The 18,409-nt window shown below is 40.6% G+C and overlaps 1 protein-coding gene across 1 annotated transcript in view; it reads right to left on the reverse strand.

The window, feature by feature from the left end:
* Positions 1-18,409, reverse strand: part of Kcns3 (potassium voltage-gated channel modifier subfamily S member 3) — a 50,581-nt gene that overhangs the window by 1,038 nt on the left and 31,134 nt on the right. The window contains exon 5 of the mRNA XM_031356919.1: positions 3-784. Within this exon, the coding sequence (XP_031212779.1) occupies positions 3-725 (723 nt within the window). The 5' untranslated portion in view covers positions 726-784. The remainder of the gene's footprint in view (positions 1-2; positions 785-18,409) is intronic.

An 18,409-nucleotide genomic window follows, 5' to 3' on the forward strand; every position in this document is an offset into this window, starting at 1 on the left:
ACCAGGCGGATGGCCAGCTCACCAGTGAACCATGCAATGCAGGCAATCTCCACACCTTCCAGCACAGGGTCATCCACTTCTCCATCCTCGTTCTGGAATTCCGACATGCTGTGCACACACATGGCCACAATGGAAGCCAGAACCACACTCAAAGAGGAGATGGCGATGAGCTTAGCCGACAGGCAATAAGCTGGGTTTTCCATTCGAATCCAGATCTTCTTTCGGAGCTGACCAAACCTCATCTCATCAAACTTCTCCAGCTCTTTCTCAAACAGAGACGATTCTTCAAAGGATGAGTCTGTGCTCACATCATTGCTTTTCTGGTCCCAGTCCTTGTCGTGGCTCTCCTCCTTGCGCTCCTGGTACCGACCGCTACAGCAGGAGTCAATGAAGAGCTCGTTGATGCCCCAGTACTCGATCTCCTGGCAGAAGGAGAAGACACACAGTTCCTCCATGACGTGCAGCTTCCCTGTGTAATAAAAGTTTAAGACGTATCTGAACAGGGAGGGGTTCCGATCAAAATAGTACTCTTTATCCGCCACACTGTAGTCATCACACAGCTCCAGAATGGCCTCCTCAGAGTGGCAGGTAAGCAGCTTCCCCAGTCGTGTGTGAGGGAACCGCAGGAGTGTACTCTGATCCACAGACTGCTTAAAGCCCCCCACGTTCAAGTTGACAAGTTCCTCATCTTGTCCAGGGCGATGGAAAAACTCACCAAACACCATGATGGATCGAGAAGACAGAGTGCTGGCCCGGAAGGGAGACACAAAAGATCACGCTGAACCTGGAAAGAGCGCAAGACAATATTAGCCTGTGTCCAGTCCTGCCTCATCGGGCTTCTTTTTAATCTGCCCTTTCCAGGATAATGGTCTGACTGCATGGCAGGCAGGGCAGGAAACGCAATGACAAGAAGCAAAGCAAAGCAAAACACATTCAAGGGTGTCTGTGTATGCATGTGGGGGGTAGGGGATCAAAACGTGAGTTTAAAAATCTAATATTAGAAATGAAGAAAATGGACAATATAATTTCATGAACTCTAATTCCAATTTCTCTATGAAGTGCTCAAATTTCATCTTCTGCCCTTCGCCCAGATACACATAAATACACATACACTAAAAAGAAATGCACTTCTGATCGCTTAGTCACAGAATTTAAACCATGATGCTCTCATGATGCTCTCATGTCCATCCCAGACTCAGCCATGTACCCAGAGAGAAAGTGTTTTCCTCTCCTCCACATTTGATTCATAGAGACTGAGATCAGCTCTTAAGGTGATTGTGGGTCTCACTTTATGGTCCAGCATTGTGCTCTTTCAAAAGAGTCCATTATTTATATTTAGACATTGAAACTCAAGAGGATTTAATTATCTCACCGTAATTAAGCACCTTATATCTTACAGATATCATTACACTTTCCAGGATGGGATTTCAGGAGAGTATCCACATGGAAAGAAACTGGACAGGGAAGACCTTTTCAAGTTAAACATACCCTACTTCTTGACACACGAAGTCCCTTTTCCCATCCTGCCCTCATCCCAGTCTCCTACACAGCATCACTGAGGAGCATCACTACATCAGTGGTCTACATTGGTTGGGCTCATGGCCTACTTTTATTTCTGACACTAACCAGGATATATTAGATCCATTCCTCAGAAAACATGGGGTTTGGGGAAGTAAAGATTTGTTTTTAATTTTATATTTATGTGTGTCACATGTGTACAGGCACCCTTAGAAACAAGAAGAGGGTATAGATCCCCAGAGCTGGAATATCAGATAGCTGTGAGCTGCTGTATGTAAACACTGGGAATTGAACCAAGGTCCTCAACAAGAGCAATATAGCTAACTAAACAGAATGGGAAAGGGAGCTCTCAGCAGAGGGTAGCAGAGGTAGACAGCAGGAGGTCTGTGAAGGGGTGGGTATATAAGCCTGAAGAAACTGGATTTTATTCTATGGGCAGGACTATCACAAACTGAGCTTCCATGCAGGTATGACATTTCAACAGAATGCTCTAATCTACAAAATTCATGCCTGAGGGTCATGTAACTGAGTCACAAGAAAAAGGCTATCTCGGTGTCTGTTTTAGACCCATTTATCTTGAGCTGCATGCAGCCAGCAGACTGCAAGTTTAACATACCTACAAGTAAAGGATCTTCTCACATGTGCTTATGACCATGTCTTAGACCCATTCAGACTCAGCCCTCTGTGCTGAAGCATGACTCCAAATGTACAAAGCCCTCACCATGCACATAGACTCCTTAGCCTCCAGAACCATGAGTAAAACTCATGATTTTCCTTAAAATTCAAAAACCAATAATAAAATATCAGTTCCAATAAGAGAATAATAAAAGACCTCTACATGGAAAGGTGACAGGAAAAAGGGGTTCATAACACCAGAGTAAAACAGGGACTCAAAATGCATGTGGTGGAGATGCTGATGAAGAGAAAGTGTCAAGTTCAGGAGTTTACAAAATAAAACTGACAGGACTAGGAACTTCATTCAAGAGAAAAGAAAAATGTACAGATAAGGTAGAGGAGAATATGCTTTCGAATCTGCTCATGCCTGTGAAGAATAGCACCATTAAAAGATACAAGGGCAAGAAGGAATTGTTCTTCCCTTGTGCTGTGGCCAGCAAAGCCATCAGCAAGAGAAAAGGATTCCTGATCTAAAATAGAGAGCTACATGACAGGTCACAACCTTAAAACACAGGCCCTGCCATCTACTCCAGAAGAAAGTCTACAGTCATAAAGAATCCTTGGGTGTTTGCCTCCAAGACACCATGCTTCATGATGCCAGAGACCAGAGCATGGCTAATGTATCTTCAATAGATTTGCTGACCTCTTCCAAATATTCAATTTGCCTCCCTCTGCTTTCTGCTTTTAATTAGGGTTCTTCTTTGAAAGGCCCAAGTCAGAGTTGCTGCCTTGGTCCAAATATTTATGTAATGTCAGGTCTCTGATGGCCAAAGCAGGCTAATGGCACATAGAGTAGGAAAATGTTCCTGGGAGCTAGTTCAGCTAAGCTCACACTAAGACTTTAATGGAAGCTGTCTTCTGGCGGATTGTTTTTCATCTCGGATATCCTGGAATCCCAAAATAACATAATGTTTCATGACACTGCAAGCATATAAGGGTCTCATAATCAAGGCCTATAATCCACCTCCCCAATCTCTCCACAATGACCTCTCTAAGGAATATGATCATCCATGATGTCCATATTCCCACTATGTCCTTCTGCTTTGTTCTCCTGCATTTTCTTTAGTCCACACTGTGAAGGAAAGATCATTATGAAGTCCATCCATCTGTTCCACAGAGAGTCATCATAAAAGCAACACACGTCATAAAACCAAAGATCCCATCGAGAGTCTTTCAAAACAGAGACAAAAGAAAGCATTGCTGGATCAGATCCAACACTACAACTCAAAAGGTGAGTTGGGATGTGCAGGGTCAGGACTGGCTTCCTCGATTGCACCTGGTCCACAGCAGCCTATTTGGGGCAGGGAAGGTGACAGTTTCCACCTTTACGAATTGCAGTCAGAGTCCCTGTGGGCAGACAGTCTTTTTTCAATTGTAGAACATCCTTATATGGCTTGTTTCTCATTCCGGGTATTGGCAGATGTGGAAACAAGGAATCTGAGTGAAGGAACAGAGGCAAAGCCTAAACTGGGAGCTTGGTACTATCCATGCTTCAACACTTCTTTCCCACAGTCATGATCACATGGATATAGCAAGCTACTGCACATCTATCACTTCCAAGGATGCTGCATTCAGACTAGATTCATTAAAACTCATTCATTTGCTCCTTTCAGGGAACATTTAGGGAATCAAAGGTCCACTTCTGTACCACATGATATGGTTCATTTTTTATATACATACACATTTATATACACTCGACTCTCCGTGTCCATGAGTTCCAGACCAGAGGATTCTAACAACTACAAATCAAGAATATACAGAAAAAAAGAAGGCTAATAAGATGCCTTGGTGGGTAAAAGTACTGACAAGACTGACAATGTTCTTTTGTAAACCTTGTGACCTACATGATGGAGAGACTTGACTCCACTCCCGCAAAGCTGTTTTCTAACTTCCATACACAAATGATGACAAGTTTGTGCCCAGACACAGACATACACTAAATAAACAAATAAGTCTTTTTAACTTAGAAAGATTGCATATACTGCAATAATAGGCACAATGAAATATGTTTGAACTTTAAGATCCATATAAATTATATAAATATAAAGATCAATTTAAATATAACCACTTGAACCCTATACATTGGTACAGTAAATGTCAAGAAACATGTTTAATCATGTTGGATTTGCATTTTATGAAACAGTGGTATCATGTTTTCTTAACCATGACAATGTCATCAAGAGGCTGGATTTCAAGACTAAGGAGATGATTCAACAGGTAAAGCACCTGTCTCAAAAGCATGAATAGTTGGGTTCAGGTCCTAGCACACATGCAAAAGCCAGGTGGGTATAGCATCCCATCTGTGATCCCAACTGCATGGAAAGTAGACATAGGGCATTCCCAAGAACAAGCTAGGTAGACAGACTATCTGAAACTGTGAGCTCAGGTTTCAGCAAGAGATCCTGACTCAATATATAAAGGTAAAGTTCCATAGAGAAAGAATCTTGACATTAACCCTAGGATCCATGCACATGTAAGTGCACAAGCACCTACAGAAATGTACCGCACATGTGAACATACGTGCACACATGTACAAACATACACACACACACATACTAATACGTACATGGTCTGGGCTGCCACCTGAGGCCATGTTGATGTCTGAGAGTGGCACAGGGCTGTTCCTACCCCTTACAGGTTACAGCACTAGAGACAACAGACCACACCATACCCAGGCAGCACAGCCCCCCCGTCATTGGTCATGCAGTGAAGCAGGCACAGGAGAAATGCCCCAAATGTCTGCTACTTGCCACCTGTGGCAGGTGGGAGAGCAGGCCCCACCCCTTGCCTAGGCTGACCCCAGAGGGTGTGAGAGCGTGACTGTTGCCCCTGCCCCTCTCCAGTTACAGCATGCAGGAAGGCCAGTCTGCCACTCACCTGGGCAAAGTGGGAGAGCTGGTCCTAGTGGCTTGGGTGCAAGAGAGCTGGCAGCCTGACCAACTTAGCTACCACCCAGACCCAGATCTAGGGCTTTGAGTTGGCCCACCCCAATCTACCATATCTATAAACTGTCAGGGTTCCTAAAGGGCCAGTCCAGCAGAACCAAAGCTGCAGGATGTCCATGACAGGGAGCAACAACAGGATATCCGAGAGGAGTCCTAGTGAGGATCCGGTATTGATAGTGTAACAGAAGCCAGAGGTCTCAAACCAGACCAATGACTCATTGCAATGAACATTAGCAAGTAAAGCTGCTTGGTGGGCAAAAGGGCATACTGTATGACATACCACAGCTTCCATGGTGATATTTTGTTGTTTTGTTTTTGTTTTCCTTTGGAGGAGTGGTTGCAAGGGCAGAAGGCAGATAGGATAGATAGTGATGAGTGGGAATGGGGTGCATGATGTGAAATTCACAAACAAGCAATAAAATGTTTAAAAAGACAGAAAAGAAAAAAGGTAAAAATTTATCTTTAAGAACATACAATTTGGGCACCCTAGACTTGACCCTGTGCCACAGTTCTCCATATCCAAATCCCACTGGGAAATAGCTGGTCTCCCAGGAGTGCTGACAAACCTGTGAGCACAGATGAGACTATTACTTCTACTCAACTACCTGGACCAAGAAGGACCTGCCTGGAGCCCTCAGGACATAGGAACCAAGGAGCAAGCTGGGACAGGATCCTTCCAGTTTCCATCTGTGCCCAGAAGCCAACCCTGTGCCACAGCTCTCCATACCCAAATACTGCCGGGAGAGAGCTAGCCTCCCAGGAGTGCTGACAAACATGTGAGCACAGGTAAAACCACACTTCTGCTTGGAGGGACCCACCTGGAGCCTGCAGGACACAGGAACCTCGGAGAAGAAAATGTGGTACATTTACATAGTGGAGTACTACTCAACTATTAAAAACAATGACAACAAAATTCTCAGGCAAATGGATGGATCTAGAAAATATCATCCTGAGTGAGATAACTCAGTCACAAAAGAACACACATGGTATGTACTCACTGATAAGTGGATATTAGGTAAAGAACGTGGACTATCCACAATACAACTCATGGACCACATGAAACTCAAGAAGAAGAACAAAGAGTGGACGCTTCAGTCCTACTTGGAAGGGGGAACAATATAATCAACGGAAGTAGAGAATGAGAGGGACTCGGGAGAAAGAGAAGAGGAGGTGGGGGAAAAGAGGGGCAGAATCAGGTACGGAAGAGATGGAGAATATGTACAGAGGGTCAGGAAATTGAACAGAGGCATGTAGCAATGGGAGATGGGGAACTCAGGGTAGCAACCAGAAAGTCCCAGATGCCAGGAAAGCAAGAGCCTCTCAGGACTCCACAGGGATGACATTAGCTGAAATACACCACAAAGGTGAGGGAGAACCTGTCGAGACCATATTCAGAGGTTAGGCATACATGACCCCCCAGTTGAGGGATGGGGCCACCCACTCATCTCCAAAATTTTAACCAAAAATTGCTCTTGTCTAAAAGAAATACAGGACAAAGAGTGGAGCAAAGAGTGAAGAAAGGGGCATCCAGAGACTGCCCCACCTGGGGATCCATCCCACATGCAGACACCAGACCCAGACACTATTGCTGATGCCAAGACGTGCATGCTGACAGGAGCCTGATACAGCTGTCTCCTGAGAGGCTCTGACAGATCCTGACCAATTCAGATGCTGATGCTCACAGCCAACCATGGGACTGAGCACAGGGTCCCCAATGAAGGAGTTGGGGGAAGGACATCAATGGGAGGGGAGGCCCTTGGTCCTGTGAAGGCTTGATGCCCCAGTGTAAAGGAATGCGAGGGCAGTGAGTGAGGCAGCAGTGGGTGGGTGGATGGGGGGAGCACTCTCATAGGGCAAGTGGGGGATGGGATAGGGGGTTTGCAGAAAGAAAACCAGAAAATGGGTTAAGATTTGAAATATAAATAAATAAAATATCCAATTTAAAATAAAAGGAAAAAATAATATATAATTTATTTAATTATTTTTTTAATTCTGGATAATTATATTATAGGACATTTTTAGGTACTAATTAAATAAAAAACAACAGTACTTAATGTAAAAAAAGTAAGATTATCTTATAACTAGGAAAGTGTGAATTTTGATATATGATAGGAAATAAAACATAGACTAAGAAACTTAGAAAATGTGTCCACTGAACACTGAAAAGTGTGCACAGTTTTCTCTTCTCATTGTTCTCTGAACAATAGGGCAACAAGTATTGACACATCTATTACATTGTGTGTGCTGTCACCCATCATATAAAGACTGTTTAAAAGATGCAGGAAAACAGGTGTGTTATTTATGCACATACTACACCAATATTGAACAACTGAAGATTAATTTATTAAGCACCTTATATCTTGTAGATATCACTATACTTTATGGTTTCTGAACTTATGCTACATGGGGTCTCAGGATGTGTATCTGCAGGGATCCTAGAAACAAAGGGGTGGCTGTCATTATACAACGTATATATGCACATGTAGATAATATATTGAATCATCCATCTCTTAAATATAAATATGGGTCAACTAATTTATGATCCATAAATGGTGAGATTTTTCTTATTTAAAAATTCTGGTTGTGTAAAAGTAATTTTATGTGGGGAGAAATACCATAGCAACATAAAAATGAATTATAGAAAAAACTGCTACATATATCACACAGAGGAGGTTCAGTGCACTTAATATCTAAAGTAGCTTTTTTAAAGAAGAAAGTGAGCTATGAAAATATGGGCAATGGACAGGAGATAAGAACATAGAGTTAAAAAAAAAAAAGCCAGGCAGTGGTGGTACACGCCTTTAATCCCAGCACTTGAGAGGCAGAGGCAGGCAGATTTCTGAGTTCGAGGTTGAGGCCAGCCTGGTCTACAGAGTGGGTTCCAGGTCAGCCAGAGCTATACAAAGAAACTCTGTCTTGAAAAACCAAAAAAAAAAAAAAAAAAAAAAAAAAAAAAAAAAAAAAAAGAAAGAAAGAAAGAAAAGAAAAGAAAAGAAAGAAAGAAAGAAAGAAAGAAAGAAAGAAGGAAAGAAGGAATAAAAGAAAGAAAAAGAAAACCATAAACAGGACCAAAGCCAGAAAAAGAAGTTCAACCTTGTTCATGAGTGCATGTGAAAACCACACTGACGTGTCACATGACATCTAATGCACACACTGGCAAAAGACCCTGAAAAATATCTACATGTAGTGCTGGACAGCCATAGGGAAACAAGCCCCTCCACATTGTGTTAGGAATACATAATGAAGGGGAATCCCCTAGGGAGAAGAACTTGGTAATATTTGATAGACTGGCATAGGTTATTACCCTCAGATTTAGTAATCTCTGTCCTAGAAAATTTTTCCCAGAGTTAGACAAGCAAAGCATTTGTGTGTTACTAGAAATGACCCAAATGTCCATCAATAGAGAAAAAAGCTCAAAAATAAAATATGATCTATTTCTCTACACAGAGAGAGAGAGAGGGGGAGAGAGAGTAACACACATGCACCACACACACCACACACATACCACATACACACACATCACATACATACTACATATATATGTATGTATCTGTGTAATGAGATATATACATATGTGTATATGTAGGAATATGCAGCAATTTTTCTAAGAAAGATGGTGAAACTAGCCCCCAGAGATGGCTCAGCCAGGGAAGTCACCTGCCACCAAGCCTTAAAGCCTGGCTATGATCCCTGCACACATCTTGTAGAAGAAGAGATAAAACTCCCTCAAGCTGTCCTCTGACCACTCTCACAAAATACACATACAATAAGCAAATAAATAAGTATTTTAATAATGAAATCTAGGGAAATTACAGATGTATATTATATATATGCATATATGTGTATATTTGTGTGTATGTGTGTGTGTGTGTGTGTGTGCTTTTAATATAAAAAAGAAACAATAGTAATATAAACCAAAAACCATAAAATATCCGTAAGGGACAATGACAAAAAAATGAATTCAGGAACCATGTTAATGTTTGCCTAATTATAAAAAGAAATAAATTAAAATCAAACAGACATTCCTTAAAAATTAAATATTATTGTATCAACCTGGTGGCTGAGCCTCATGTGGATGAATTACTTCAGTGAACTGACTATACATCTTACCTGTATGTAGCCAAGGACAAAAATAAATAGCAATATTAAAATATTTTAGCAATCATAGTTATACACTTATTCTTTTTCAAAACTTTTATTATTTTATGTGTATAGATATTTTGCTTGCATGTATGTCTGGGCACCAAGTATGTGCCTGGTGATCCCAGAAGCCAAGAGTGTTGCTTAAATTTTTCAAAGACCTATTTTTAATGATGGTTCATAAATGCTTTAACCTCCCTTCTAGTCCACCACCCACCAGAAGTAGTAGAAAAAAAAGGTTATTAGGATTCAGGGAAGTGGACTTGTTTATAAATTGTTCTTTGGAGTGAATCTCACTTGCATTGTCAGGAAATCAGCAGTTCAGTTCACAGGTCAGCAGGGGCAGCTCTATCCACTTACAAACACTTCATGGATATACCAGTAGTCCAGTTCAGTAGTGTCTGGATAGCAGCAGTGGTGGCACAACCTCACAGGACCAGCCAGGCCTTAGTCAAAGTGGCATAAGACAACAGGAGGGACCAGGACCACCAGGGATGCCAGGAAAAGCTCTTCACCTTGCCTCTATCAAAGTGGAGATCAGCGAAGACTTGAGACTAAGAGGTTCTACAAAGCTGGCTATGCAAGTGAGTCAAGTCAAGCCTCCATCACTGTCCGGTGAATCCTATTTATACTCCTTCCAAACATCACGTGTGCTCCATGGGTCTTGCCTCAGCACATGAGTCTGTCTTAATAAAACTCCATGTGAGTCTGTATCAGCTGACATCACTCTACCAATTAGCCTGAGACCTCAGAAGTGCAAGAAACTGCCAGCACACCACTAGAAGTTTTTTGGTGTGGTTTTTTTTTTTTTTTTGATGTTTTATTGGTGGGACTCTCTATGGAGTCCTGACAAATGGAGCTCAACAATACATGAAAGGTGAACTAATACATGCATGTCATTAACAAAGAATCCTTTATCTCATGTCCTGTCACATGTGTGGTTTAGCAAATCATCCTTTCACCTGTATCTGCTTCAGAGAAACATTCCTTCCTATGTTTGCCTTAGCAAAATATTCTCTCAAACAACTGACTTTCCAAAAGAACCCTTAAGTTTCCCCTTCACAGTAGAGTATTGGAACTGGAATTTGATGGCTGCCAGGAATGAACCCAAGTCCTCTAGATGAGCGCCAGTGCTCTTAACCACTGGATCATCTCTCTAGCCCATATACTTATTCCTAACCTTTTATGAACACACAGGATCAAGCAAAGGAAGTGTGATGTTAATTTCCTTAAATGTCCCTAAGAGTTTAGGTTCAAAAGAAAAGAAACATGAATATAAGAAACAAAGAAATTAAATGAAACTTGCTGATGCTGAATTTGAATTGGAAATGTCAATCTAAACATACAACTCATTTTTTTTTTTTTTTTTTTTTTGCTCACGGAAAGTCTTATTTCTTAGCTCTGTCTACCAAAACAACAACAACAAACAGACAATAAAAAACAAACAAAGAAAGAAAACAGCCTGAAACAGATAGCCATAGGATGGATGCTACTTAGCCACTCTCATCTCTCTTCTAGGAAGTTCTAGCATGCTAGGAGAACTAATACCCACGAGTTCTCAGATAAGTCAGTCCCCACTTGGAATAATCTTCAGCCAATAGATAGCTGCTTTTCCCATGGTCAGAAACATGGTCAATGACTATTCATAAGAGGCCTGTCATAATCCAGCATCTTTTTATACACAGGTGGTCTACCCAGTTCCAGAGCTCTGTGACAGCCAAGTGAGGTCTGTGTTTAAATCCTGTCAAAGTTCAACACCTCCTTTTGCTGAAGCCTCCTTTCCTAACTTTTCCACAGGTGCTGATCCCACAAGGATACACAACAAATTCTTGTATATATCTAACTCTGTCTATTTTAGAGAGCCCATGTAGAGACACCAGCTAGAAATACCCTATTTTAGTGAGACTGAAACAAGTAAATGTAACATCTCCCTATAAGAGCAAAGCTTCCTTAGATGAACAGCCAATTCCCAGTCTGGGACAGAAATACACAAAAGGAGCCTGGAATGTCCTTGTATAGCAGAAAACAAGGATGCTGTCAAAGACAAGGAAGAGTTGAAAAAGATTCAAAGAAAACTAGGGAGACATTCATCCACATGCTGAAGAAAAGAAGCATGTGTCTCAAAGGGAAAGGAAAAAAATCTGCAACAGATTGCACATTTCAAATACAATAAAATTCTTATGCTCATAGCAATGATTCTCTGCCTGTGCCCATGTGTATGTTTTCTATGCATGCAATTGAACAAGAGTATAATAGCCAGAAGACAACCTTAAGACAGGGTCTTCCACTATGCCTAGAATTCATAGATTCAGTTAGGCTGGCTGGTCAAAGCCCCAAGGATCTGTCCATGTCTACTTCCAGCTCAGTGCTGGGATCAGAAGCACACAAGACTGCATCTGACCTTTTAAAATAGGTATAGGATTTGAACTCATGTCCTCCTGTTTGCAGAGCACCCCCTTTATTGATAACAAAGTGTTCACGGTAATAACATTTGAAAACCAAAGCAGTACTTGGGCCACTTTCAGAGACTACTAAAGTACCAACTCATTACTCCATGAAAGTGAAGAAAGAAATCAACTACTTATCCTGCCTTCCTGTGCAAATTATATTTTAGAAAAATAATACACAAGTTAATAAGGGAAATTTTTCTTTATAAAAATATTCCAATAATTTGAAAACAGCAGTAGAAATAACTAAATGGCAGAATAGTAATTATTCACATTTAAAAACAAGTTGGGATTTTAAAGGTTGAAAATAATAACTGAAAAGGAGTCAGTGTCACTATACTGAATGTCACACAAAATAAAATTTAAGATAAAAATTGTTGCCAGACTCAAAGAACATTTCTAGTAATAAAAATGTCAATCCATCAAGCAAAGGAATAAGCACTATAAACATACTTAGCAAGAGAGCCAAAAATTACATGATGTAAAAATAATGGCAGAACTCGAGGGAGAGAAATCATTGGAATTTCAATACCCTACCTTCGATAACATATGGAACAATTATACAAATATCCTCAGGGAAATAAAGAAGATTCAAACATCATTATAAACCAAGAGGGTCTGACAAAGACAGAGCACTCCAGCTAGTGAGAGCAAACTCTCTAATGGACATAGAAATTCTCTAGTACAACCAAAAAAGGCTAAGTCATCAAACAGCCTGAATAGATCTTATACCAGCCATCTATCATCACTGTGACAAATTATCTGAGGGAATCAACTTAAAAAGAGACAAGGTTTGCCTCCTGGCTCACCATTTCAAACACTGCAGTGCACCCTCACTGGGCCCTGTAATCTTGAGCCTATGGAGAGAGAGAGAACATTGTATGTGGGTCAACCTCAAGGCAACCAGGAAGCAAGGCCAGTAAATAGAAGGGGTGTGAATATCCTCATCAGAGCATATCTCCAGTGCTTCCTACTACTGCCTCGCTTCCTAAGATTGCATCATCTCTCAAGAGTGCCATAACCAAGGACCCCACCTCAACCTAACACATGGCCTTTAGGAGATATTCAAGATCCAAATTACAGCAAGAAAACACAACATAGTAAAGTACACCAACCACAATGCAATAAAATTATACATCAATAACAAAAGAAAATCTTGGAATTTTTTTTTAATATAGAAGCTAAACCATACTCCTCAAAGACTAGTGATACAAAGGAGAAATTTAAAAAAAAAAGTAATAAAGATGAAACTTCCAACTAACAGGGTGTATACAAGAGTGACTGGAAAGTGGGGTCAGGAGTAAAGAACACTGGCTACTATCCCAAAAATCCCAGGGTTTAATTCCCAGAACCCACATGGCAGCTTACAACTATCTTACAACAGTCTAAGGGATCTGACACCTTCACACAGATATACATGCAGCCAAAACACCAATGCACATAAAATAAAAATAAATAAATCATTTTAAAAACGTGACTAGGGAAAAAGCATACAGATTTAAGATACCTATGGTCAAAGGTGTTGGAGGGGAAGATCTTAAATTAAGAACGGTGACCCTCAGAGAGGGCTAGGAAAGTGAACAGAAATTGGCAGCAGGAGGGAAGGGGCCATTTCTAGGAAGTGCCAGAGGCCTGGGAGGAGGGAGGCTCCAGGGAGTCTATGGGATGACTCTATCTGAGTCTGCTAGCAGTGGGGACATGGAGCCTGAAGTGGCCACCTACTGTAGTCAGGCAGGACTCCTAGTGAAGAAGATAAGAACACCAATTCACCCACAAAACCTTCAACTCAAAATCTGTCCTGCCTACGAGATGTGCAGGGACAAAGATAGAGCAGAGACTGAGGGAATGGCCAACCAATGATCATCCCAGATTGAGACCCACCCCATGGGCAAGAACAAATCCCTGACACTACTAATGACACTCTGTTATGCTTACAGACAGGAGCCTAGCCTAACTGTCCTTGAGACATCCACCCAAATGCTGACTGAAACAGATGCAGGGACCCACAGCCAAACATTAGATAGACCTCAGGGAGTAATGTAGAAGAGTTGGGGGAAAGTATTGAAGAACCCAGAGTGTTCTTCAGATTTTCTACAAGCAGAAAAGAGAAACAAAACTAAAGATCATTGACCTCATGAATAAAGATGCGAACATAATCCACAAACAGACTAACAGAGTCAACTAACCTGGACCCTCTAGGGCTTCCAGAGACTGAACCACCAACCAAAGAGCATACACAGGCTAGACCTAGACCCCCTTCACATATATAGCATATATGTAAGTCTTCATGTGGGTCTCCCAAAAACTAGAAAGGGGGTCTCCCTGACTCTGTTTCCTGCCTATAGATCCTATCCCCCTAACTGGGCTGCTTTGTATAGCCTCAGTGGGAGAGGATGTGCCTAGTCCTGCAATGACTTGATGTGCCAGAGTAGGTTGGTACTGGGTGAGGGAGCTCCCCCTTATCAGAGGAAAAGGGGGCGGGGAGAGGCTATGAAAGGGAGGAATGGGAGGAGAGGGGCTGTGATCAGGATGTAAAGTGCATAAACAAATTAATGAAAGACAAAAGAAAGAAAAAGAAAGCTATTCTCATAACTTAAAAAAAAAAAGAATTCTCTCCCTCAGAAGCATAGGAAAAAAGAAAAGATAAGTCCTAATTTTTCTTAAGTTAGAAAATAATGATTAGAGTTGAAATGAATGAAACAGAAAAATATGAATAGGGATATAGAAAATTCAGAAGGCCAAAAACTGGACATTTTTTTAAAATCAACAAAACTGATCAATCTTCAGCCACATTAACCAAGAAGGAATGGAAGAAAACCTCAATTAGCAAAATCAGCAGTAGAAGAGGCCATGTCACAGAAGTGGAAAGAATTGTAAGAGCATTCTGTGAACAAATTTATACCCACACATTAGATAACCTATAACCTAGATCAAGTAGTCAAATTTCTAGAAATATACAAGGGACAGATGATGCAAGATGAAAATGAGAATCTTAGTGAATTCTCAAGATACTTAATTTTATAATAAACTTTAAAACTCTCTGCATAGAAAAGTCAAGCATCAACAGCTCCACTGGGAAAGCCATCACTCCTTAGTGTGGATCTTCACAATTTTTTCCAAAACCATGAAGAAGAAGATGCCCTCCCCAATTCTATAAAGATAGTATTCCCTTCATACTGAAACTACAGACAGAAAGAGAAGCAAAACTAAAGATCATTGACCCCATAAATAAAGATGCAAACATAATTCACAACTCACTAGCAAACCAAATCCAGTAACATGTCTTAGTTAGGGTTATATTGTTATAATGAAACACCATGAGCAAAAGCAACTTGAGAAAGAAAGAGTTTACTTCAGTCACACTTCCATTGAATAGTTTGTGTCAAAGGAAGTGAAGACAGGAACTCCAGCAGGGCAAGAACCTGGAGACAGAAGCTATTGCAGCAGCCAGAGAGGGGTGCTGCTTACTGGCTTGCTCCTCCTAGCTTGAGCAGCCTGCTTTCCTATGGAACCCCAGATCACCAGCTCAGGGATGAATTACCTACAATGGACTGGACTCTACCACATTAATCACTAATATCCTACAGACCTGCCTACAGAACAATCTTACAGAGGCATTTTCTCAACTGTTGCTCCCTCTTCTCTGATGTAAAGTGCCCTAGCTTGAATCACATTGACATAAAATTAACCAGCACAGCATATAAAAGGTCTATACTTTGACTATTCAGGCTTACCTCAAGAATCAGGGCTGGTTTTAAATATGTGTAAATCAGTCAGGATGTTAAAACATGTTGCCATACATATATATATGCATATATATATATATATGCATATATATATATAGTCCATAGAAATGCCATTATACATCACATCATCATATATGAAATATCCCCCAACAAATAACACATACAAACAGGAAGTGCATTAGTGGCCACTTGGAGCTGGAAGGAGAGAAAAGAATTGGGATTGCTAATTGGTACAGATTTCTTTTAAAAGTGATAAAAATATTCTGGAATAAGACAACTAAACAACCTTTTGAGTATAATAAAAAACAGAATTATATACTTTAAAGTATAGATTTTGTAATATATATAAAATATATCTCAGTAAGAGGTTTTTTTTATTGTTTCACCTAATGAATGAAGAATTGAGCATTAATAGTACTGGTTGATTACCAGATTATAACAAAAGACCTGAACGAAATTTAAAAAATAGCAAGAAGTTATATTGATCCAACAATCTTACCTTTATCTTTAGATGACACATAAATATAGCTACTACCCCTCATCAAAAAAGCCTTTGTTCATGCAAATGGAGATGATCACAGAAAACCACAAGTGGACACAAAGCAAAGATCCACAAAACACAGGTTGTGCAGTTCCAAAGCATTACACTCCTGTGTCTATGACTGGGAGATTTCTGTGAAAGGTGGGGTGAAAAGATTGTAGGAGCCAGAATGCGAGGAGGGCTGCTATGGAACTGTCTTTCCTAGGAATGGCTCCATAAACAAGAGTGGAATAATGGTAAAATCAATGGACATGCTAACATGGAAAGGGGAAAGTTTTATGGGATCCTTCCCCTAGACAAAGAACTACAGGCAACTTGTGACTGCTGGGAGAAGAATTATCCTCCTCCAGGGATGATCCCCTTGTTGGTTATCCAATAAGAGTGGTCAGCCTTGAAACTATATACACAACAAGAATAAAAACAGATCCAGAAAGATATATGTGTGTACATGTGCTTATATACATACATATGTCACATAACAATAATCAAAGAAAAAGAGGCTATAAACTTGAGAGTGGCAGGGGAAACATTCAAGAGAGGGACGAATGAGAGAAAAGAGAGGAGCCAAAGTGACATAATTCTATCTCAATTTAAAAACTTTTAAAGACCTGGACAATGGTTATCAGTGGCTGGCAGATAACAATCAATGGAGAATTTCCTAGCACATGGATCAGAGTTCTATCATGTGTCTCCTTAGTAATGCCAATGTAACAAAAGAGACACAAGGCAAAACATCTCCCGATAGAAGTATAAAAACCATCCTACAGACCTAAATTTGATTGGGGCTGGTCTAGACCTAACCCTGAATTAAAATAAAATAAGAGATTTCAAAAGAACCTGCTCAATGACATCAAAAAGAATGTTAGGAGCAGAATTGAGAAGCCACACAGAAAAAACGACACAGAAAACACAACAGGCTATAGAGTTTATGTAGATCTTGATTCGAACAAATCAAATGCATATCCTTTCATTATTTGCAATCCTTAATAATGTTCTAATTGGAAATGTACACTAAAATATTTATAGATAATATTATATAGCATTTGGTATTGATTTCTAAAACCAGATGTGAACGACAATGACATTAACCATACAAATTGGCCATACGCTTGTCACTGTCAGAGCTGGGAACTGGCTACATAGGAATTTAATGCATCATTTTATGTTTGTATATGTTAAAATCTCCACCAATAATGACTTAAGAAACCAAGGATAAGGGGTCACACCTGTGATCCTAGAACTTGGGAGGCAGAAATACTGCAAGGTCAAGGCCAGCTAGGGCCACATAGCAAAATTGTTTGAGAAAATTTTACTGAACACATTTTTGAGGCAACCCACCATAGTAAGTGCTTTTATTTATGCTATATTTCAACTTTTTATGCTCTGAAATTGACACAAGACCTGGACACTAGTGAGAAATTGAAAGGTGTAACAGAATAAAGGATCTCCTTCGTTTAACTAAACAAAAAGATCCTGTTGGTGACCCTGTGCTGGTCAATATTGACTGTCATTTTGACAGGATCTCAAATCACTAAAGAGACAAGCCTCTGAGTATATGCATGGGGACGTTTCTGGATCCAGTTCATTGACATGGGAAAACACACCCCAAAATGTAGGTGGTACCATTCCATGGACTAGAGGTCAGGACTGCATAAAAAGAATATAGACGGATAAGCACCAGAATTGACCTCGCTCTGCTTCCTGACACACTATGACCAGACACCTCACACACCCCTGCCACCATGCCACCCCCACCATGATAGACCATACCTCAAGCCATCAGCCAGACTAAACATTTACTTCTTTACAAAGCTTTTGTCAGATATTTTATGGCAGCCATGAGCAAAGTAGCTCACAAAGTCCCCTAATTCAAGCTGAACTACTGAGGCAACCAGCAAGAAGAAAGAAAAGCAAGGTCTCAAAAAACCTGACTTTACATTGTCTCTTCTCAGCTACAGGACCTTGAGTTGGGAGAATCTTCAAACATAGAATGAGTTGGTACCAGGCCTTGAGGATCAAATAACAAGTGAAGAACAAAAACAAAACAAAAACAACCTTGGAAACAAAACTTTATTAAAAGATTAATATAGTAATTGCCCTTCCCCTCTCTGGCCCTGTTCCCGTCTTTATTCTTTCTCCCTCTGACTAGTACAATTATGTTTATGAGAGCTGTTCTAGTTCCTGCTTTGTGTTTGTGAGCTCTCAAGGACCGGCTCAGAGCCAACACACAGGTTACTTCATAAAGCCTTCTGGATTGGGAATGTGTTCCATTCACTCCTGTGCGTGGCTGCTCCTCTCTAGAACCCCAGGGATTTCTGTACTCTTACACAGTTCATCTGAAGCAGTGTGTGTTCAGGCTCAGTAAGCCAAGTAGCCGGAAGCTGTCCCATTTATAAA

The sequence above is a fragment of the Mastomys coucha genome, unplaced genomic scaffold (genome assembly GCF_008632895.1).
Source record: "Mastomys coucha isolate ucsf_1 unplaced genomic scaffold, UCSF_Mcou_1 pScaffold6, whole genome shotgun sequence".
NCBI lineage: Eukaryota > Metazoa > Chordata > Mammalia > Rodentia > Muridae > Mastomys > Mastomys coucha.